This window comes from Dromiciops gliroides, chromosome 1, assembly GCF_019393635.1.
Source record: "Dromiciops gliroides isolate mDroGli1 chromosome 1, mDroGli1.pri, whole genome shotgun sequence".
NCBI lineage: Eukaryota > Metazoa > Chordata > Mammalia > Microbiotheria > Microbiotheriidae > Dromiciops > Dromiciops gliroides.
The window spans coordinates 4451086-4474249 of record NC_057861.1 but is presented as its reverse complement, the minus strand read 5'-3'; the positions used below and the strand labels follow the sequence as shown (position 1 = coordinate 4474249).

General features: G+C 48.2%; 1 protein-coding gene across 3 annotated transcripts in view; it reads left to right on the top strand.

Moving 5' to 3' along the window:
- The window catches only part of TANGO2 (transport and golgi organization 2 homolog), a 161441-nt gene that overhangs the window by 120784 nt on the left and 17493 nt on the right, over nt 1-23164 (top strand). For 2 of the 3 annotated variants that reach the window (XM_043979204.1, XM_043979206.1), the window contains one exon: nt 17052-17122. In XM_043979204.1, the coding sequence (XP_043835139.1) occupies nt 17052-17122 (71 nt within the window). The remainder of the gene's footprint in view (nt 1-17051; nt 17123-23164) is intronic. The other variant, XM_043979205.1, reaches the window with a different exon arrangement.

Below are 23164 nucleotides of genomic sequence, written 5' to 3'. Positions count from 1 at the left end.
ACCCGGTGCTCTGTGCACCATGGTGCCCCCTAGCTGCCCCTTGGACAAGCTATGAAGACTCAAAGCACCTCAGAGTTAGGAGGGATTTAGGAGATCTCAGAGCTAAAGTGTCTGAACAAGGACCTCCCTCACCACACTGCACACACCCAACCAGTGATCATCGAACCTTTCCTTGAAACCCTCTCTGGAAGGGGAGAGGCCGGAAGAAGAAGCAAAGCGTGGCTGGACGAGTGGCCAGAGTCTCTGGCGTCTTCTTGGCCTCTGTAAGAGAACAGATGCTTAAAGAACTTGTAGAATTCAGTGCAGAGAGTAATGGATTCAGCCGGAGCCAGAGAACCGAGGAAAGAATTCTGGTTCTCCTCAGTGAAACGGGTCTAGTGAACTAGACCCAATTAAAGATTTATTGAGGTGCGGCAGCTAAGTGGCCCAGTGGATAGAGCACCAGCTCTGGATTCAGTAGGACCTGAGTTCAAATCCAGCCTCAGACACTTGACACTTACTAGCTGTGTGACCCTGGGCAAGTCACTTAACCCCCATTGCCTCACTCATATGCGTGTGCGCGCGCGCGCGCACACACACACACACACACAAAGCTTAAAAAAAAATTTATTGAACACCTACTGTGTGCAAGGCTATGCTACTGCGAAACTGAATCTGAAAATATTCCTCTATCAAAGAATTTCTCGCACACATGATCCAATCAAAATGTAAGTAAAATTTTTTATTATTCAGCACACAGAGTTATGGCCGGGAAAAGAAGTCTGAACTTCAACTCCCAGGGAGGAACAGATTTACAGAAGTGATGCTTTTATAGAGAAAAGCAGGGGGTGGAGGAAGAGACTTAGGACTGAAAAGTTACAGCTGTGAGGGGAGTGGGATACATGAAACAGTAAACATGGCATATTCCTAGCTTAAGATTATTGTCACTATCTGGTCCTAATCACGTAGCAAGCACATCTGGCCCAACTTTCCGGGGGCCTATGACATCCGCTATCTGTTTGACTAACCACTTTGTGGTTAATTAACTGCTTTGCTTTTCCAAGGAAAGAGTACCCTCTAACTGACCCCAGCAAGCTGACCAGCTGGATTATTTCTCATGGTCAGAGTGCTCTCCTCTTGGCCAGAGTATCCCTAACTGGACCTAGGCTTACCAGGCAGCTACTACAACTTTACCCAGCTCGTTCTTCTTCCCCTCTAAGTGCAGATCCTGGCCTGCCTACAAGCATGCCAAGGTCTTCTCGATTCTTAAAAAACCTTCACTGAACCAGTTCCTTCAAGCTGTCTTGTCTTAGCTTTCTTCCTTTCAAAACCAAACTCCTTTAAAAAAACCAACAACTATTACCTTCACTTCCTTTCCTCCTGATTTTTTTAGCACTTGTAATCTCTTGTCTGATCTCACCATTCAACTGAAATTGCTTTCTCCAAGGTAACCAAGGGTCTCTTAATTGCTAAGTGCAATGACCTTTTCTTGATCTTTATTCTCCTTCAATTCAAGTCACCAAGTATCTATTAAGCACCTACTATATTCCAGACACTGCCCTAAATGCTGGCGGTACAAAGAAAGAGGGGGAAACCCCACAACAACAAGAGCACACCCCCCAAAAGTGCAAAATCTTCTGCAAAGATGATTCCACTCACCGTCACTACATGCAATGTGCCCACACTTACCAACAACACAAAATCCAGTGGATCTGAAAGACAAACAGCTCTTGTTGCAAGAGAACTCGGCAAGTCCTGCATCCAGGAAGCAGCCCTGAGTGAAACAAGGCTGGTGATCACGAGGCAAAAGCCACTCTGGGCTCAGGCTCTAGGGCGGAAGGCTGTTCAGCTGGTGAGTGCTCTCCTCTTAGTACAGAATAGGTAATGTAGAGAAAATATGGCACTGGGGGGTTTTCGACTTGGGTTAAATGCCACTCGGTCACCTCTTTACTAACATTTAATGTGATTTAATAATAAATGCTTAATGCAAAAAGAAAAAAGAAAAGAAAAGAAACAAGGCTGGCCAACAAAGGCCAGCTCACTGAAGTCAGAGCTGGATGCACTTTTTTTCTGGAGTGGCCACAGCGATGGGCAGCACCATGAAGCTGGCAGAGGCTTTGCAATGAAAACTGATCTAGTCAACAAAGCTTGTTGACTCCCAAAAGGAATGAAAGATGGACTCGTGACAATTGGATTACCACTAGCAGGAAAACACCATACCACCATCATCAGTGTGGATGCTCCCACCATGACAAGCCTAATGAGGTCAAAGAAAAACTGGAGACCCTTATCATCAATATACCAAAAGAGGCACACATAATTCTAGGTGACTTTAACACCAGAGTAGGCACAGACTATCAGACATGGCAAGGAGTCCCTTGGGAGCAATGGAGCAGCAATGGTCACTTATTACTGAATACTTGTGCATCTCCTGACCTTCTTGTCACCAATGCTGTCTTCCATTTACCTAAACATAATAAAACTTCTCAGATGCACCCTCTCAGAAAACATTGGCATTTAATATAGACAATGTTGTTGTAAGGAAAAGAGACAGACAGGAGGTGAGAATGATGAAGGTGATGTGTGGTGCACAGTGCTGGACCAATCATAGATTTATCCTCTCCAAGCTAAATATTCACATTCAGCAAAAGGCCCCTTATGGGCTGTTGACTCCTTAGACACCAAAGGGACTGTCAGTCCCTTAAGGCCATGAATCCACTAGTTCAACACTCATTTTATAGAGGAAGGAACCTGGGGTAGAGAGGTAAATCTACCAGGCCAAGTCACAGAGGAAGGAACAAGGGAAAGAGCCCAAACTCAAACCCAGGCTCTGGGGTCCCAAATCACTGTTCTTCCCACAGCTCTGGGATGGTCAAGTGACTCCAGTGTCAGGCTCTCTTCCTCCCATCTTGCCATTAAGACATACAATTCCAGGTACCCCTTCTTTTTGTGTGGGAGTCTAAGGAGGTTCCTATTTCCTGCAGAGTAACTTGGGTTCTCCCCAGGATGGACTTATTTCCATCCTTACACCCTGTGTCTCCCCACCCCCCAATTCCGTTCAGTCTTAGAGTAAAACTTTTGTTCTGAGGTTTTCTTCTGCTGCTGCTATTGAAAAAGCATTAAAAGATTGTTGGTGCAAAAGAATATCGCCTGTCTTCCTGGCTACTTATCTTAAGGTTAAAAAGTGGCTGTTTTGAAAAAGGCGGAGTAACATTTGAGGCTGTGGCAGTTTGAAAAGAAAAATATATTTCATTATGAGCAAGAAGATTTGAACTGTAAAGAAAACGAATTACCCTCTGGTGCTTTCTGCTTGTCTTTCACATTTTGATGGATAAACCACTTAGCACAGAGAACAGTAATTAAATCATGTGAACACTTTGGTTAGGAATTGGGGTGCTGAAAAGAGAAATTGGATGTTTCCTCACAGCAGGATGACCTTTCATCTGTCTTTGTATTTTATTTTAACATTTTATAACTGGCAAACACCAGAATTTGTGCTCCAAATGAAATATGTTACACCCAGTGGCAAGCTAACCTTTGATGCTGCTAAGTTGTATCTGTTTTAAATTGTGTCAACTCACATTCAGTTCAGTCCAACAGGCAGTCAGTTGACAAACACTTATTAAGTGCTTAATATGAGCCAGGCACTGTGCTGAATGTTGGGGGTACAAAGAAGGGCAGTAGACGTGTATATGCTGCTGATGTGTGTTATCTCCTCCTCCCCCATGAAATTGTAAGCTCCTTGAGGGCAGGAAATGTCTTTCTTTTTATTAATTATGTCCCCGATGCTTAGCCCAGTGCCTGGTACACAGTAGGCCCTTAATAAATGTTTATGGGACTAGACTGGATAGGAGACAAAATACAAACATGTATGAACAGACAAACTGCATGCAGTATACATGGCAGATCATCTTAGAATAAAGGGGCAACCCTGGGCAAGTCACTTAACCCTCATTGCCCTGCAAAAAATAAAATTAAATAAAATTTTTTAAAAAAAAGAATAAAGGAGCCAATAGCAGCAGGGACCAGGCTGAGTTTTGTTTTGTTTTGGTTTTTTTCGGGGCAATGAGGGTTAAGTGACTTTCCCAGGGTCACACAGCTAGTAAGCGTCAAGTGTCTGAGGCCAGATTTGAACTCAGGTCCTCCTGACTACAGGGCCGGTGCTCTATCCACTGAGCCACCTAGCTGCCCCTTGCCTTTCATTTCTAAGCTGCTGCCCCCGTGTCTCCACTTCCTCACTGCCCACTCTCTCCTCCCCACCTCCATCCAAACAGCCTGGCCTCCCAGGAGCCTTGTGGAAGGTCCCCATCACTCCCTCCCCTTAAGCACTTTCTCTTCCCTTTCCTTCAGAAACCACACCCATTCCTGACCCCCTTCCTACCTCTCTGACCCTCTGTCTCTCTCCTTCCCTTGGCCCTCTTCCTGAACCCTGTGTATGCTTGGGAAGGCTCTCTCCTTGACCCTTATCTCTTACCTCCACACTGCCTGCCTTGACAGTCTAATACAGCTGCCCGTGATCTGCTGAGCATTCCCAAGATCCAGCTGTCTACAAGAGGGCTCCTGTGCCCATGTCACCAGCATCTCAGACTCGGGCAGACCTGACTCATTAAATCCCTTTTCACTCAACACCACATTCATTCAGGCTTCTGGGTTTAGAGGCTGCCAGTTATGCCCTTGGTCTCCTCTGCCCCTCATCAGCTCCTGCTGACTCCCCCACTAGAAGAGCTTTAACCCTTCCCACTGCCAGCCCCTGCTACAGGCTCAGGGACAATCGTGGCGGCCTCTTAATCCCCACTTCAAACCGTCTTTCCCACGTTCTGATCGATATCCAAGGTGAGGACACAGAGGCATCCTTATCAGCTGTGGGGAAGGCACAGTGATGCTCTGGCTGCATAATGAGGATGCTGGAATTCAGATTCTGAAAGCTATCAACAGCCTGGAACCGTGGCCCAAAGTGTACAAGAGAAACATGCTGGTGACAAATGTACGGGGACCGGGAGCAGGTTCCCTAAAGAAGATGCAGGACACAGACCTGGCCTGACCATCATTCTTACAAAGAAGGCTCTGTCTTGGTAACAATGCCTTTGGCAGCTTCTCCCCAAGAGACCCCTTTTCTTTTTTGGACTTACTGTAAGATAATAGAATGTTAGGACTGAAGCGGACTTTAGAATGTCAGAGCTGGGAGGGGCCTGAGAACAGGGGATGGCAGGACTGGGAAGGGGCTTAGAACTCAGAACACAGCATGTTGGAGCTTGGAGTAGCAATATACCCAGAGGAGCGCAACCAGGATGGTGAGAAGTAGATAGAGCTCTGGACCTGGAGTCAGGAAGTTCAAATTTAGCCTCAGACACTTTCTAGCTGTGTGACCCTGGGCAAGTCACTTAACCTCTACCTCAGTTTCTTCATCTGTAAAAGAGAGACAAGAGTAGCAACTACCCTATAAAAGTTGTTATAAGGTTCAAATGAGATAATGTTTGTAAAGCGCTTAGCACAGTAATGGTGCTTAATCCATCCCTATATGAAGACTAATTAAAGGTGAGATATGTGTTATCTTGGAGAAGAAGAGACTGGGGGCAGTGGGGTATGATTGCTGGCATGTGGAAGGATTAGACTTACTGTGCTCAGCCCCACAGAATGATGGGTAATAGAGGTACAGAGATGGGGCAGCTAGGTGGTGCAGTGGATAGAGTACCAGCCCTGGAGTCAGGAGGACCTGAGTTCAAATCCGGCCTCAGACACTTAACAATTACTAGCTGTGTGACCCTGGGCAAGTCACTTAACCCTCATTGCCTCACCAAAAAAAAAAAAAAATAGAGGTACAGAGAGCCTGATTTAGACTTGATGGAAGGACAGGTGTCCTGAAGATGAGAGCCATCCCAGTATGGAAGGGCCTGCCTTCCTCGGGACCTTCAGGAGGCCAGGGATAGCATCGGTGGGACTTCAGGCAGGGTCAGCACAAGCCCAGACAGCCTGTGGAGTCCCTTCTAGTTCCTCTGTAACCAAGGCACTTGGGCAGACCCTGCAGTCTCTCCTATGGGTGTGGGGGTATGTGTGTCAGACACAGTGGGTTTGCTTCTCCCTCCCTGCTTCTCTTGCCTTCCTTTTCTCCCTCACTCTCCTTCGTGGCCTCCAGCACTGCCTCCCTCTCTCTGTTGGTTTGTTTCTCTACTGTTTTGTGCTGCCTTCTTTATTCCTCCCATAACTAACCATAATATGGCAATGCAATATATTTCAATTATTTAGTGTATATATTAAGCAGAATTGTAGACTCAATTCCCTAGACTAATGGAATGTTCTAGAAACATTTCTACATTTCTCAAACACACACTGAAATCAATTGAGTTGCTTCTGTTTTCCCAGTGACTTGGTAGACCTCCAAAAACAGTCTCCTCACCTCTGTTATGGAGCAATGTGGGAACTCAATCGCCCAACAAGCATTTGTAACCACACTGTTCCTGGCATCATGCCTGGCCCCGGGGACGCAAAGACCAAAATGAACGTCTCTGCCTATAAGCTTGAATTCTATTGGCAGCTTGAAGGAACGTTTACACATCTAAGTGAAAGTGAAATAAATCCAAGACTGGGGGGGGGGGCAGCACAAACAGCCTCTTGTAGGAAGGGAGGGTTAGCTGAGTTCTGCAGGGGTCTCAGGAGACATACGGTCCTGGAGAGTTGTCGTTGGCACTGAGAGGAAGTTCAGCCAAGGCACATTCTACCTCTCAGTCAGCATCGTCTCAGCACCTCCAAGAGGCTGCTCCCTCTCAGATGCCCACTGCATGGCTCCCACGCGGCTGCATTGTAGGGAGGTTTTCATTGGACTACAAGCTCACTGGGAATCCACAGGATGACAGACACCAGCCTACAAGCTGAGGGAGCCTGGGCTACAATACAAGGAGGATGTGACGGGTTCATTCGGGGAAGACCATTGGTATCATGGAGCCCAGCCAGAGGAGGGCAGCTAGAATGTGGAGGAGACTGCACACCCTGCCATGCGAAGAAAGCCCTGGGTCCCTGCCTTCAGATATTTGAAGGGATTTCCCACAGTGGAGGGTGAGATGGATAGAATCATGGAGCAACAACCGAGTGACCCAGGAGACAATCACAGACTTGGCCATTACATCCTACCTACATCTTCCCTGGGCTGGAGGGCCCCTCAGTAGGTGGGATTCTCTGCCTCCCAGGGCAGCCCATCCTGATGTCCACCTCACATCTGCTTCTTAGCATCCTGGCTCCACGGCTCCCAGTGTTCTGGAGCCAAGGCAACCAAGTCCAATCTGTCTTCCCAGTCACAGAGCTGGACAGAAAGCCTAGGCCTATCACTTACTGGCCACTTGGGCCCTCTGAACACCAACTGCCTTACCTGAAAAGTGAGAACGACATTCATACCACCAACCATGTAGGAGAGTTATGAGGAAAGAACCTTTGAAAGTCAAGTCAACAAGCACTTATTAAGTGCTCCCCGGGTGCCAGACACAGGGCTAAGCCCTGGGTTTATGCTTAGAAAGGCGACAGACAGTCTCTGCCCTCAAAGAGCTCCCAGTCAAATGGGGAAGATGTGGTGGAAACCCCTACAGACAGCCAAGGCAGACACAGGATAAATTGGAGGAGATCACAGAGGAAAAGCCCCGGCAAGTAGAGAGCGGCTTCCCTTGTCTCAGTGCGAGTCCCACTCTGTGCAGGAAGCCTTTCCCCATCGTCTTCATCCTTGGTGCCTTCCTTCTGAGACTCCTCTCAGTCCATCCCGGCCAGACCTGGCCTGTTCCTGTTGTTTGCAGGTTGTCTCCCCCATGGGTTGGGGGCTCCTCAAGGGCAGGGACTGTCTGTCACCTTTCTTTGTATCAGCACTTAGCATGGTGCCTGGCCCATGGTTTGTTGATTGTCCTTCATTCTCAAAGAGGACGGTGACATAGGGAAGGTGATGTCATGACCTGCAGTGAATTGGATTTAAGTGAGGGAGGCTGTGCAAGGTCACCAACCTCACTCTTTCCTCAGGAGCCAGCTGGGTCCAGTGGCAGGATATACATCAGGAGGACTGGAGATGACCCCAGATGTTTGAAGCAATGGAGTTAAGTGACTTGCTCAGGGTCACACAGCTTATAAGTGTCTGAGGTGAGATTTGAACTCGGGTCCTCCCAACTTTAGGGATAGTGCTCTATCCATTGCACCTCCTAGCTGCTTCTCTGGCTCATAGTAGGCACTTAACAAAAGCTTGTTGACTGACTGACTCTGGGCTTGTCAGCTGCTACTATCATCTAATATCACCCCCAGTGCCCTAGGGGATGAAACTGAGCTCCACAAAGCAGGGGTCCCACACACAGCCCATGAGCGCCAGGCCAAGGATCTGAATGCAGGCCTTGTCGTGCCAAATCAAAGACTGCTTCCACTTTGTCATACACCCTACTAGGAGACAGGCCTCCATTCCCTTCCTCAGATACCAGATCCAGAGGAGCATCCCAGAAACAAAGCATAAAGGGACCTTCATGAGCAGCTGATCCAATAAATGCCAAGGCCACACAGCCGTCAGAGCCAGTTCTGCTGACTCCAAGTCCAACACTGTCTCCATGGCACTGTGCTATCCCCCAGGATTTATGGCTAATCAAAATGACAGAGATCACCTAGACCAGTCCTCTCATTTTACAGATAGGTAACTGAGGCCCCCAAAAGGTGAAGTGAGTTGCCTAGGGTCACAAAGGTAACAAGTAGCAGAGTCAGGGTTTGAACTCAAGTTTTCTGATTCCAAACTCAGAAATGATAAATGAAGCCTCAGGAATCACAAGACACAGAACCCTGAAATGGATCCCAGAATCTAGAACCCTTCAGTGAAGACTCAGAGGAATCACAGCACAAAAGATCTAGAACTCCAGTGAAGCTTCAGAGGGATCACAGAGGATCTAGAACCCTTCAGTGAAGACTCAGGAATCACAGAACAGAGGATCTAAAACCCTTCAGTGAAGACTCAGAGGAATCATAGCACAGAGGATCTAAAACCCTTCAATGAAGACTCAGGGGAATCACAGCACAGAAGATCTAGAACTCCAGTGAAGCTTCAGAGGGATCACAGAGGATCTAGAACCCTTCAGTGAAGACTCAGGAATCACAGAACAGAGGATCTAAAACCCTTCAGTGAAGACTCAGAGGAATCATAGCACAGAAGATCTAGAACTCCAGTGAAGCTTCAGAGGGATCACAGAGGATCTAGAACCCTTCAGTGAAGACTCAGGAATCACAGAACAGAGGATCTAAAACCCTTCAATGAAGACTCAGAGGAATCACAGCACAGAGGATCTAGAACCCTTCAATGAAGACTCAGAAGGATCACAGCACAGAGGATCTAGAACTCTTCAATGATCCTTCAGAGAGATCACAACTCACAGTATCCAATGGTCCAGCTTTAGCTTGTGTACAACTCTTGATTAATTTCACCACATGGCAGGATACCCCAGCACTCATGGTGGAATTCAGGGTTTTATAAGAAAAAAAAAAGTTCTGCTCTCATCTCCCTGGCATTTTGTTGGAAGAAATAGCTGCTGTCGTGTGTACATTTTTGTCTCGATAAATAACCAGGGAGAATCTTACAATGAGCAATGTGTTGTCTATAACCCAGTTGCGTTTTTTCCTTTTTTGTTTTATTGCTACATCTGTCACAGAGAAGATAGCTATGATGCAGAAAAGAAAGGGATAAATCAGAAAGCCTGGACTTGCGGCTCCCTCCGGTGTCTTGGCCAAGAGAGTTTCTGTAGCTGTTCTCGATGTCATCCATGACACTGCCATCACTTAGTGGCAAAATTGTTCTCTCCATCCTCCCCCTGTCACTTGAACCTCAGCTCTCTTCAGGCGATCTGTGAAGCCTGACAGGAGAGGCAAAGGTCCCCAGTTTAGGGAGACAAACAAGAGAAAACAAGGATGTTGACATGTTTTATGGGTCTGACTTTTTGAGAAATAATTTTGCTTAAGAAGTTTGATTCTCTTACTTGACTAAAGAGAAAATAGTGCTTTTTGAACAAATGTACAGATAGTCTGGTGGTTTTCCTTTGGATACTTTCCAGCTTTCCAGTGTCCTTCCTAAAATGTGTCCTCCTGAGCATCCCAGGTGTAGTCTGACCAGAACAGACTCCTTATTCCTGGACATTCTCCCTCTCCTCATTCAGCCTGGGAGCCTATTGGCTTTCTGGGCTGCCTTATAAATATAAGTATCACTCCCTGCTAACTTCTATTGAGCCTCAGTCCTCAAAAGGCCTTCAGGTCTTTTTTTCCAAACTCCTAACTGTTCCTCCTCCATCTTGTACTTGTGAGGTTGGTTTTTCTAAATCTGAATATAAGACTTTGTATGTCCTTATTGACTTTGATCTTATCAGATTCAACCTAGCCTTCTAACCTGCTGAGATCTCTGAGGTTCCTAACTCTGTCATCTAGCACATTAGCTACCCCTCCTAGCTTTGTGTCATCTGAAAATTTGATGAGAAAACCATCTTTGCCTTTATCCATGTGCCTAGACACAAACATTTAGCACCCAGAGCCAAGTGTGGATCCCTACAGCCCTCAATGGGAGATGTCCTAAGTTGGCACTTCTGGAAGTCTGGTAGTCCCAGACCCCCCAACTGTACTCTTTTCTAACCTGCATTTCTCCATCTTGTCTACAAAAATAACAAGAGAGACTTTGTCCAGGGCTTTTCTAAAGTCTAGGTGAGCCATGTCTCCCGCCTGCATCTACCAGGTTGGTAGATGAGTCTGAGATGGCCCCTTGTGTCTGTTCTCTGCACTTCTTTTTCTACATAATAATGCAATATAGAACTCTTCCAGGGATCAGACTCACTGGATTGCAGATTTTGCTCATATCCCTTTTTAAATAATTGAGACATGGGCCCAGTCAGAGATCCCACAGAGAGACTCAACAGTCACTCCTACAAGCTCTCTCAAGACTCTGGCTTGTAGGTCACTTGGGCCTGTCATCGAGGGTAGCTGAAAGTTGGGGAAAGGGAAAAAAGCATTTATTAATACCTACTATGTTCTAGACACTGCTAAGCACTTTACAAATATTCTCCCATTTGATCCTCACAAGATCCCTAGGAGGTAGGTGCTATTATTAGCCCCATTTTGAAGAGTGAACTAAGGCACACAAAGGTTTAAGTGACTTGCCCAGGGTCACACAGCTAGGAAGTGTCTGAGGCCAGATTTGAATTCAGGTCTTACTGACTCCAGGGCCAGTGCTCTGTCCACTGTACAACTGAGCTACCTCTAGGTTGGCACTCTCTTATTTCCTACTTCTTTTGGCTTTCAACTTCCCATTCACTATTTTTGTTCTTTCCTTTCAAGTCCAAAGATCATTCTCTTTGGCAAAGAAAGATAATCAAATAATGTGGGTTTGTGTCTTCCTTAATATTATTTCCCCAAAGTGGCTTTTTAAAACCCTCCCCTTTTTTGTACTCATAAAGAATTCTTGGGGGCAGCTAGGTGATGCAGTGGATAAAGCACCGGCCCTGGATTCAGGAGTACCTGAGTTCAAATCCAACCTTAGACACTTGACACTTACTAGCTGTGTGACCCTGGGCAAGTCACTTAATCCCCATTGCCCTGCCTCCCCCCCCCAAAAAAAAGAATTCTTAGAGAGCCTCAACTCGGTCTGAACCTGAGGTTTTTTGTTTTTTTTTGGGGGGGGGGGTTGGTGAGGCAATTGGGGTTAAGTGACTTGCCCAGGGTCACACAGCTAGTAAGTGTCAAGTGTCTGAGGTCACATTTGAACTCAGGTCCTCCTGAATCCAGGGCCAGTGCTTTATCCACTGCACCACCAAGCTGCCCCTACAAGTCTCTTTAAAATCCAAGTTTGTTCATGAGTTCCTGGCATAACCTCAATGGTCTTTCCAGACACTGTCCCCCTTTTCTTCCTCATAGTTGTTTCTCTTTGTATCTTCACAATTTCACTTTCAAGAGCTTCCATCCTTCCTGGGCACTTTCCCTTTAGACTTATAGGCCATGGAGTCCTCCTCCCTGTATTTTCTCCCCTAGAAGTCTGTTATCTGGAGTGCTTGTCTGACCATGCCTGGCTTTCCTTTCATTCTCTATCACAAATTCTAAAACAGTGTTATCACCTCTCCCCAAAGTTTCCATCATTTCTACTTGAGCGACCTGGAGAGAACTTCCCTTCTTTGCTTCCTTCACCTTTTAAAAGATGGAATTATTCACCCGAGCAAAGAAAATATTAGTGGCAGAGAAAAATCTCTAGTTGATACATATGTAATTAAAGTCAGTAATCACTGCTATCTTGTGTGTCCATTTCAGCTGATTCCTTGTGTCCAAGTGGTCGACAATCCCTAGTCTGCTTCTGCCTCCATTAATCGCCGACCAGTCGCCCCTTAGCACGATTCTTTGCTTTTTTCTAGATTTCCTCACCTGAGTTTTTCTCAATATGAAAGGCTACCATCCCTTTAGTGGGTCTGAGATTTCACGGATGCAGATGCTTTGTCCAGTAGGATAGATTACAACTTCTCCATGATTTTTCATTGCTGCTTATGTTGACTACAAGTTTGATTCGTTGAGAAATTGTGCTATTTATTGTATGATTTGCAATGAGATAGTATCACCCGAAAAATAATGGTACTAAAAGTATGGAGTTTGTTCAAGTAAATGAATTAGTGAAAGTAAAGGAAGGAGAAAAGAAGGATGGGAGGGAAGAAAGAAGGGAGGAAGGGAGGGAGGAGGGGAGGGAGGAGGGGAGGGAGGAGGGGAGGGAGGAGGGGAGGGAGGAACTGAATTCTGAACTGCAGTCTAGCTAATTCTTCTCCTTCTTTGTTCTGGGTCTGGCTTCTTCTCCATCTGCATCTCTATGCATCTGCCCAGGATGCTTACACTGATCAATCAGGTCAGTGTGGCTGGTCTTATCAGTAGTCATTCCTTATCACTTGGCACTGTGTGCATTATTAGGCCAATTTCTCTTACGGAACCTTGGAGTTTCAGCATAATGTAGTAGGACTTACTGCAGAAGGCTTTTTAAATTTGTTCAGCTTGCCAAAATATATATATATATATATATATATATAAAATAAATAAATAAATTTGTTCAGCTAACCAGTGAGCAGTGGTTAAGCACCTGCTCCTTGCTGGGCACTAGGGTTACAAAGCCTGTCCTCAAAGGGCTTCCATTCTGAGCTAGCAGGAAGCTTGTCCTCTTCTACACACATGAATACAAGGTGATTTAGGGCGGGGGGGGGGGGTGTGTGGCACTGCCAGGGGGGAGACACCTATCCAAATGCCCTAGTTCTTTTGGTCATCATTGCTCTTTTCATCTGTCTGGAAGGAAACAATAATAAATGACAAAGGAGTGATTATTAAGCCATGCTTTGGTATTACAGAATGAGATGCAGGGAAACAGGGCAGTTATCAGACAAGTAGGGTTCATGTAATTGTAGCTCAAGTCATTACATTTAGCAAATTCTGCTCATTTATAGAAGAGATCATGAATAATAATACAATGAATTGCTGGTTTTTAAAGGAATAGTTTAATTTTCTATTAATGACGCCCTATCATTATAACCTAGAAAATAAAAATGGGGAGTTTTACAAAAACTGTGAAGAAATTGTCAGAAGACACAGTTGTCCCAATTGGGGTCATTCGTTAAGTGAATATTTATTAGATCCAGTTCCAGGAGCCGGGTAAGAAGGTCCATTCCCTGCCTCTGTGGGTTGAATGGGGAGGAAGGGCGGGGCTGGCAGGAGGGGCTCAGTGCTGCTGTCCGCCACCTTTGTCAGACTTCTCTGGGAGTGGAGGAGTGTGGTCCCCATGTTACCAAGAGGAGTTTCCAGAGCGGGGCTGTGAAGGAAAGGCTGGCAGCCAGGCCCACTGAGGTACAGGAAAAGACAGCGGGACTTTCCCCGGCCGCCCCCGTGCCTGGAACACTCTCACTCCTCATCTCAGCCCCATCCCTCCATCTGCAGGAAGCCCTCCCGGCGCCCCTTCAGGCTGGTGCCTTCCCTCTGTGGTGGGCGTCTGTCTGTCCTGTCTGGACAGCATGTGTCCCACAGGAGCTCCTCAAGGGCATGGCCTGGGCTTTGCCCTTCTTTGTATCCCCAGCACTTATCAGAATGCCCAGTACACAGTAGGTGCTTCAATACTGGCTGACTGACTCAGTGGAACTGAATTCCTCTCCTTAAGCCCTCAAAGGCATGGCCTTTGGAAGAGACTTCACTGGACTCGCTCTGCTTCAGAAAGCCAAATCTGGGGCCAGTGAGGGGAAGTTACAGGGAGGAGGCAGATTTGGATCTGATCCGATGAGAAAACGTGCCCCAATCAGCTGTGCAGGAATGGCCTGGGATGGCTTGGGAGAGGACGGTGGCTCCCATGCAGGTAGCCCTCCCCTCACAGTAACCCCCAGCTGAGAGCTAGATTATCACTTCCTTTCACTCCTCTACTTCGAGGTCCTGGCATCCCATTGATATAGGCGTACCCTCTGTCATGGCAGGCTGCAGCCCCTCACTGCATGATCATCCAATCATGAATCCTTCAGCAAGGATTCATTTATTGAGCACCTACTATGTGCTGGGGAGACCAGAAAGGCTAGAGCAAGCCCTGCACTCAACGAGCTTCTTAACTGTCTAGCAGAGCTAACGTAGACCTAATTTTCATCCCCCTACACCCAAATCATGATCATTTGGTGCAGAAACTCTCCAAGCTTCCTTAGCTCAGTAGGCCCCTGTTAAGGGTTAAAATTCTAGCTAATCTGTCTAAAATATCTAATGAGTGGTCGCCAATAAATTATAAGCTTTAGCAAGAGTTAGACTTTTAAGCATTTATTAAGGAGAATAAGAATTTGGTAAAGAGAGAGAGAGAAAGGCCCGCGTCACTTCCTGACTCCTGGTCTTGCCCTCAAAGACCTTCCCTTCATGGGCAGAACTCTTCTACAGTAAGTATCCAGCAGGTGGCGTTATTCCAATCGTTACACCTCTCAGACAATGCACAGCCCTACTGGGTCAAAAATAGTGTCGCTAGTGGGACAGCTAGGTGACGCAGTGGATAGAGCACCGGCCCTGGATTCAGGAGTACCTGAATTCAAGTCCAGCCTTGGACATGACACTTACTAGCTGTGTGACCCTGGGCAAGTCACTTAACCCTTATTGCCCTGCCCAAAAAAAAAAAGGATGGTGTAACTGGCATGCTCCAACGGGGCAAGGGCTGCCCTTTTATGGCGTGTTTGTGTTGGAAGGAATGGCTTTGAATCCTCTTTCTCCAGCCCTCTGCAAAAGCTGAGGCTCACCCCAGCCCTGGGAGGGCTTTGGAGAGAGGCCAGACCTGCCCAAGCTGAGCAGGATTCTAACCCCAACAACAACAACAATAATTCCCAACAGCCATTTGGGAAGATCCTGGGTCAGAGAAAGAAAACATCAATGGTTTGAGTTCGTCTCCTGTTCCAGAGCCTGGGCAGCCTCCCATCACACAGATCGGACAAGGAATAACACGTTGTACACGAGCTGTTCACATGCGCGCACACACATACACACACACACACACACACACGTGCGCGGGCACACACACCACCCCCCAGGTCCACAAGGGCCGAGACCATGCCCTATCTTCTCTAAGCCCTAGCACCGGGCCGTGCACTAGGAGCCCCTCAGATGGCTGGTGAAGGAAGGAATCCAGTCCAATCCAACAAGCATGGGGGGACCACCCGCTGTGACAGGCACTGCGCCAAGTGCTGCGGACCCAAAGAAAAGACAAAAACACGCCCTTCTCTCAAGGAGCTCCCGCCTTTCTGGGGGATACAGTGTGAGCCAGAAAGTTTGTACGAGATGATTGGAGGAGGGTGAGAACTCAAGCAGCCAGGGACCAGGATAGGCTTCCCATAGGAGATGGCCTCTCAGCCAGCCCTGGGAGGGAGGGAGGGATTCTGAGAGGCAGAAGAAAGGCAGACAGCCATTCCAGGTATGAAGGACATGGCACTGAGGTGGGCGATGGAGGCCCAGACCTAGAAAACGGGTGATGAAACCGTTTACCTGGAACCCGAGGGGTATGAAGGGGAATGATGGGAAAAGGGGCTGGAAAGGTCAGTTATAGGGAAGGAAGGAGGAAAGGAGAGAGGAAGCAAGGTAGAAGGAAGGAAGGAAGGAAGGATGCAGAATACAGTTTTACAAGCAGTATTGAATAAATACTTGTCAAGGTTTAGACACTTGAATTGAGATCTTTGTACCGTTGCAAGGAAAGACGAAGATGCCTTTGCAGCCCGTAGCATTTCCAAGGGTTATGCCACGCGGCCCATCACCCAGTACAGGTGGGTTTATTTGAAACCTCCCCTGGCCTGTGTCCAAACAGCAATTGGAGGAATTCCCTTCCTGTCAGAAGTGGGGCTGAAGCACGTTGAGAGTGAGCCATCTAATGGCAGTTGGTGATGCTTCATTCTTGAGGGTAAGAAGCAGAAAAGGCAAAGCGGCCTGGCCGGCCGAGCTGACAACGTGCCACAGCTTTGCCTGGATAAAGCCCCACACGCCCATCTGTGGGCTGACCCCATGGGCCCTCCCAGGGCCGGTAGGGGCACTGCCCCCAACCCTGCCATCTGAGCACTAGCCCAGCTGCCCGCTGTGAGTGGCACAGAGGGGCACCTCACAGGCCGAATGGCCCTCTCCACAGCCTCTCATCACTGCCACAAAGGGCACCAGAGAAGGGCTTCCGAAAATCCCCCGTCCCTGTCCCCCCCCCCCAAGCCAAGGTCCTTCTAACCACTTGGAGACTTAGATGGAGGGCTGGGGGAAAGGGCACAGCTTGACAACAAACAGTTCTCTTGAAGCCAAGGAAACAGAGGATTAACCAGGTGGCCGATCTTGAACCCAGAAGGGGCTTGCTATGTGAGCCAGACTAAAAGCCGGCAAGCCAGGACGCTGGGCATTTCAAGGACCTCCCTGGTGCCAGGCTGAGACAACCTGTGACCTCAGGGCCACGCACCAGCACCAACCCTTCTGAACAGAACCCGAAACACTTGGGCTGCTATTTTGACTGACTGACCTCTTTTCTTTCTTCCTCCTCCCTTCCGTCCCTTTCTCTTCTCTGCTCCCCTCCCCTCCTCCCTCCTTCTCTTTCTCTCTCTCAGCACCACCAAGGGAGATGTATTTTGCTACTACGGAAACCGAGGTGAGCAAGAGCCTATCGTTTTATCGCCGGGTAAGTTCTCTTCCTGAAATGCGTGTTATCAGTCGTGTGCTTCATTTCACACCTGTTGGCTTGGCAGGAAAAACAAACAGCCTTTACCTTCCTCTTTCATCATTGTCTTCTCTTGTCTTCAGATTTCTTTTTAGTAAAGTAGCTCTTGTTTACGTAGAAGTTTATGTTGTGCCTTCCTGAAAACAGCCCTGTGGATCTTAGCCAAGGATTTTTAGGGGTTTTTTTTTGTTTTTTGTTTTTTGTTTTAATTTTTTAGTGAGGCAATTGGGGTTAAGTGACTTGCCCAGGGTCACACAGCTAGTAAGTGTTAAGTGTCTGAGGCTGGATTTGAACTCAGGTCCTCCTGACTCCAGGGCCAATGCTCTATCCACTGCGCCACCTAGCTGCCCCTAAGGATTTTTAGTTTTAAGATGAGGAAACTGAGGCTAGCTGGGGTGAAGGGGCCCCAGCCATTAAATGCCAGGGCTGGCATGTAAACGGAGGCCTCCTGGCCTCAGGAGCAGCTCTTCCTACTGTCCCGCACAGCCTCCCTGCCAGCTTCCCTAGATGTGGCCTCCCTCAGAAATAGTCTCAAGCAACTTTACTGTTCCTTCCTAGTTTTGTATTGGAACATGAAGGGATTCCGTTTCCAGTTGACTGCTCAGTCACAAATTCTGTCCTTCAGGATTGACTGTTTGGGGCAGGTAGGTGGCGCAGTGGATAAAGCGCTGGCCCTGGATTCAGGAGGACCTGAGTTCAAATCCAGCCTCAGACACTTGACACTTACTAGCTGTGTGACCCTGGGCAAGTCACTTAACCCTCATTGCCCCGCCCCAAAAAAATGAACTGCTAAGGATTGACTGGTTGATAGACCTTTTTAAAGATGGAAGAGCAGATGGGTGGGTCACATGGTGAGAGCTAGGGATGACCAGTGGACAGTCCATGTCTTCCCATGTCCTGAAGGCCCTCGGGGCTTTGGGCAGACCCTCTGTGGTGAACTCAGGTGAGGGCCCAGACAAGGGCTGCACTGGATAAACAGGCCTGAATGACCTGCGGCATGAATGAGGTGGCAGAGCCCAGAAAGTACAGAGCACTGTCCTGGCCATTAAACAGCCTGAACTCTTCTGTTTTTCAGCCTAAAGTTAATTTTCCCTCCCACTGATTATTATTCAGTCTTTCCCGGATACCCCAAGGAATGCTTATTCCTTTGGGGCCTCCCAAGACCCATCCTAGAGACCCGTCCTCCTCCTGCTGCCATGGAGGGGCGTGGCTTCCTGCAGTGGGCAGGTGAGGGTGTCGCCGGTCCTGCCCTGTCTGAGGTCACCTGGAGCACCATGTGTCCACTTCTGGGCACCACAGTCTCAGGGCCTTGATGAGCCAGGAAGCATGGGGGGTGAGGGCAAGAGGCAGCGATCCAAGGAAGGACCCAAGAAACCTGGCTTGGAGAAGACACAACCCAAGGATGTGCTGGGAGGAGGCAGGGAGGTCTGGTGGACAAGTCTTTGAAGGACTGAGAATGAGTATGAGGAGAAGCACCTGGTGGGGATGAGCAGGCTGCCACTTAGCAAGGGAAATGCCTGGAGGAAAAGGCGGGGTGGGGGGGGAGGGGGTCATCTTCCAATCCAAACCCCCTCCTCCGACAGGTAGAGAAACGTGGGCCCAGAGATTAGGTGACCTGCCTGAGGTCTCAGAGGGATGAAGGGTCAGTGCTCTCTCCACAGCTGCTTCCCTTGTCATCCAGGAATTCTAGGCTAGGAAGAGGGATGACGGGGGATGGGTCCCTCAATCTCCAACTTAGGGGAGGGCACAGGTGTCCTGGAGGAGCTCAGCACGGACAGCTCAGTATGAATGAGGCACAGACTCGAGCAGCTCCTATTTTATTTTGCCAAAAGAGAGTCATTTGGGGGCCACAAAGGACATGGCACAGAGCTAATAGAGAGATTAAGTCCAAGATGAACAAGGAAAGAGTATGAGAACCAGGCTATTTGGGGGGGGGGGGCGGGACAATGAGGGTTAAGTGACTTGCCCAGGGTCACACAGCTAGTGTCAAGTGTCTGAGGCCAAATTTGAACTCAGGTCCGTCCTCCTGAATCCAGGGCTGGTGTTTTATCCACTGGGCCACCTAGCTGCCCCTAGAACCCCGGCTATTTTTAATGAGTCCAGGTGACCAGGACCAACAAAGTATGTGCCGAGGATGTAAGAGGAAAGGCAGCTGGGCCTTGTACAAAGACTAATGGACTCAGAATCCTGCCGTGGGACTCTACAACAGTCACTTTATCTCTTAGACTTCAGTTTCCTCGGCTATAAAATGGGTCCACTTGTACTACTTACTGCACAAGTCTATTTTGAAAAAGAGCTTTTCAAACCTGAAAGGATCATATCAAGGGGGGCTGTTATTATGAAAAGGTGATTGCTGCATCACCACAGTGCTGCTTGGAAGAACATGGGAACTTGCTCCTCTCGTAGGCGAGGTGGACAACTGTGGATGCAGAATGTTGTGTGCATTGTCGGGTGCGTCATTATGCCAACAACTGGCTTTAGGACCATGCTGGGCCTCAGAACGAGGAGCAGTGGGAGGGAGTTGTCAAGATACAAGTGTAGACTGAAAACAGAAAATACTTCCTAGCAATTGGAGGCCTCCAAGAGTAGATGGCGTTTGCTCTTATCAGAGGTCTTCAAGCCCAAGCTGAATGACTCTTCTGGGGGATGCTTGTACAGGGAAGCGTTAGGCCAGCTGGTCCCAGACATCCTTTCCAACTCCCAAGTCTGGTGCTTCTGTGACAAGGTCGGGCAATGGACGCTCCAGCACAGTCAGGTGCCTCAGTGACCGGATCTCAAAGAAGAGACCATCGATGTCAGCATGCCAGCTTAGAGAGGTCTGCAGGGGAGCGCCCTAGGGGTCTGCGCATCAGGAGGGCCATGCTTACCACATCTGCATGTGATCCAGCCAACACACTGAGAGTCCGGTGTCGGCAGCCAGTGAGTCAGGATTCAGGACCCTGGCCAGGCCGTTATGTTGGGCCAAATGTAATCAGATGACATGCATTGGGTATAAATGTAGTCTTACACGTAGGTTTTTTAATTGACCACACATGTACGAGATGGCGGAGGCCGGGCTAGGCTCGCAGTTACAGCTCACTCTGGTCCCTTCCAGCTCTGACTCCTACAGCCTCTATCCAAGTTCATTCACACGGGGCAACCAGACTCAGTCAGTGCTTTCCTTTATTAAAGGCAATAATTCGAGGCATAAGGCTCGGTGTCACGCTAACTGGAAACGTAGGCGCGAGTTGTGGATTTGCTCCTTCTCCTCTGCAGCCAGTGGTTACTCGTCATGCATTACAGAGGCTCCCGGCACTGGCCCCCATTCGCCAGCACACACAAGACACAGAGACGTGACTCAAGCCTCTGGCCATTCAGACCCCTCTCTGGAAGTTTCTTCAGCAGAGATGCAGTGCTGGCTCTAGGGGACGCGGCTCCCCTCATCCCCTTGGAGAGACCTGTCTGCTCAGGTTCCTTGAGGCAGCAAGTCCTTCAGCTTGGGCAGCCTTCACGCCTCATGCGCTGCCCATGTCATACCTCCTGTACCCGGAAATCTCCATTCCCTCTCAAGTCTCCTAGTCATGCACAGCCTTGGTGGAGCCCGCGAGCCCAGCCTGGCCTATGTGGAATAGAGGGTGTTCCTCCCACAAGGTGAATTGTGTCCCCCAGGAGGGCTGCAGAGCAATACAGGACGGCGATGGGTCCAGAGGACTTTGATGTTTCCCTTCTCACAAGGGGCCACTCCCAAGATGGAAGGGGCATCCCTGGGAATTCTTACCACCCGGCCAGGTCACACAACCCTTCAACAACTGCTCGTCCTGTTCAGTTCTTAGCCATGTTTTCTCCCAAACCCTCCCGCCAGGCCCCAGTGTAGTGAAGGCCGTCATTTGGTTCTTTGGTGTCTTGGGGGTCCCAAGGCAGCTCTCAAGCTGTCACCTCTCCTCCGCACGACAGCTGGTCCGCTGTTCTGTATGCATCTTTGACGGCCTTTATGCCGTATTTCACAGTTTGCTTCGGTATTTTCCCATGGCCCTTTGGGATTTTGTTTAGGGGGTTTTGTTTTTTGCATTTTTAATTAAACCTGGAACATCAGTAATTGATAAAAAAAAATCACAGAAACAACGAAATGACTTAATGTTTAACACTGTGGAAAACATAACCCTAATCAAATGAGTGTGAGAAACAGAACACTCTCCTAGCCAATAGGAGGATGTGAGTTTTATAGTATAGTTAATGATAAGGGGAAAAATAAAAATTAGCTAAGGAATTGTTTGAAAGGGATAAAAAGTGATGAAATTGATCCTTGACGACTGCAAATCATGAGACGGCCTCTCTCCTGAAAACCTGTTCTCCTCAAAGTACATTAACAGGAATATAGATTTAACACAGCCAGGAGCAGCCCAGGGGGAATTCTGGGAATTCACAAGATGGTTATTTTAATATAAAATACTGCTATTGTACAACCTCCTCATAATAATCTGATACTCCATTTATTGGGCAGAACCAAATGTTAGAAACGTTGTTAGTTTTATTTTTGTGAGACGGCTATGGTATCTCAGGGAGATAGGTTATGAAATATACATTGTCTTGGTGCACCCCAAGAAAATCCTGGTGGGCAACAGGTAGGTGATTTTAAAATTTTATTCTTTTCTTTGAATGTGGAAGAAGAAATGATTAGGCTAACATGAGTTACCACACAGTGGATAAAGTGCCAGGCTTGGAGTCAGGAAAACTCATCTTCCTGAGTTCAAATCCAGCCTCAGACACTTAGTACCCGAGTGACCCACCTAACCCTGTTTGCTTCAGTGTCATCTGTCAAATGAGCTGGAGAAGGAGATGGCAAACTACCCCGGCATCTCTGCCAAGAAAATCCCAAATGGGGTCACCAAGAGTCAGACATAACAACAAAAGTGGGTTTGCCTTTCAGGAGGTATGTTGAAAGCCACATTTGATCCCCAAAGCAAGTTTCCCAGCCTCTGTCTGTGAGACAGCCCACAATCTTCGAACAAGAGAAGTGGAAGGGATGTCAAACAATGGCCCTGCCCAGCACTCTGTCATCAAGAGTTTGGGAGGCTCTCTGGTTCAGTGGAAAGAGCCCTGGGTTTGGGTCAGAGGGCGGGTTTGAATCCCAACCCTACGACTGTCTGTGTGTGACTTTGGGGAAAGTGACCTCATCATCATTACCAACATCATCGCTTGTCATTTTTAAACACCTACTGTGTGCCAGGCACTATGCTGATAGCTTTTTTTTGGCGAGGCAATGGGGGTGAAGTGACTTGCCCAGGGTCACACAGCTAGTAAGTGTCAAGTGTCTGAGGTCAGATTTGAACTCAGGTCCTCCTGACTCCAGGGCCGGTGCTCTATCCACTGCGCCACCTAGCTGCCCCGCTGATAGCTTTTTAAAAATCTCCTTTATCCTCAGGCAGGTATACTGTTATTCCCATTTTACATTTAAGGAAACTGAGGCAGACAACCACTAAGTGACTTGTCCAGAGCCACCCAGCCTGTAGTGTCTGAGGCCGGATTTGAACTCAGGTCCTCCTGACTCCAGGCCTGGCGCTCTCTCCACTATGCCACTTAACTAAGTCTCAGTTTCTTATCTGTAAAATGAGGCCCATGGGCCAGGTGGCTTCTAAGCTGGCTTCTGGCTTTAATATCCGATGCTGCGATCTCTTTAGCCCCAAGTGTCTCTGGAGTGTTATCTCTTCAGCTTTTCCAGAAGAAATGGAGGTCACTGACCACGAGCTCCCTCTTCTGCATTCTTCCTCCTGTCCTGTCACTCAGGTGCCTTCTGCCTCCCTCCTGCCCAAGGCCAGTCCCCTTCCCTGCTCATCCCTGTCATCCCCATCACTCATCTTCAACCCCTCCCTGTCTTCCGGCTCCTTCCCTTCTGCCCACAGACATGCCAGGTCTCCTCCATCCTGAAAAAACCATCCCTAGATCCTTCCACCCCTGTTTACTGTTGTCCTCTTTCTCTTGTGCCCTTTGTGGCTACACCCCAATCTCACAATTGTAGAGGGCATG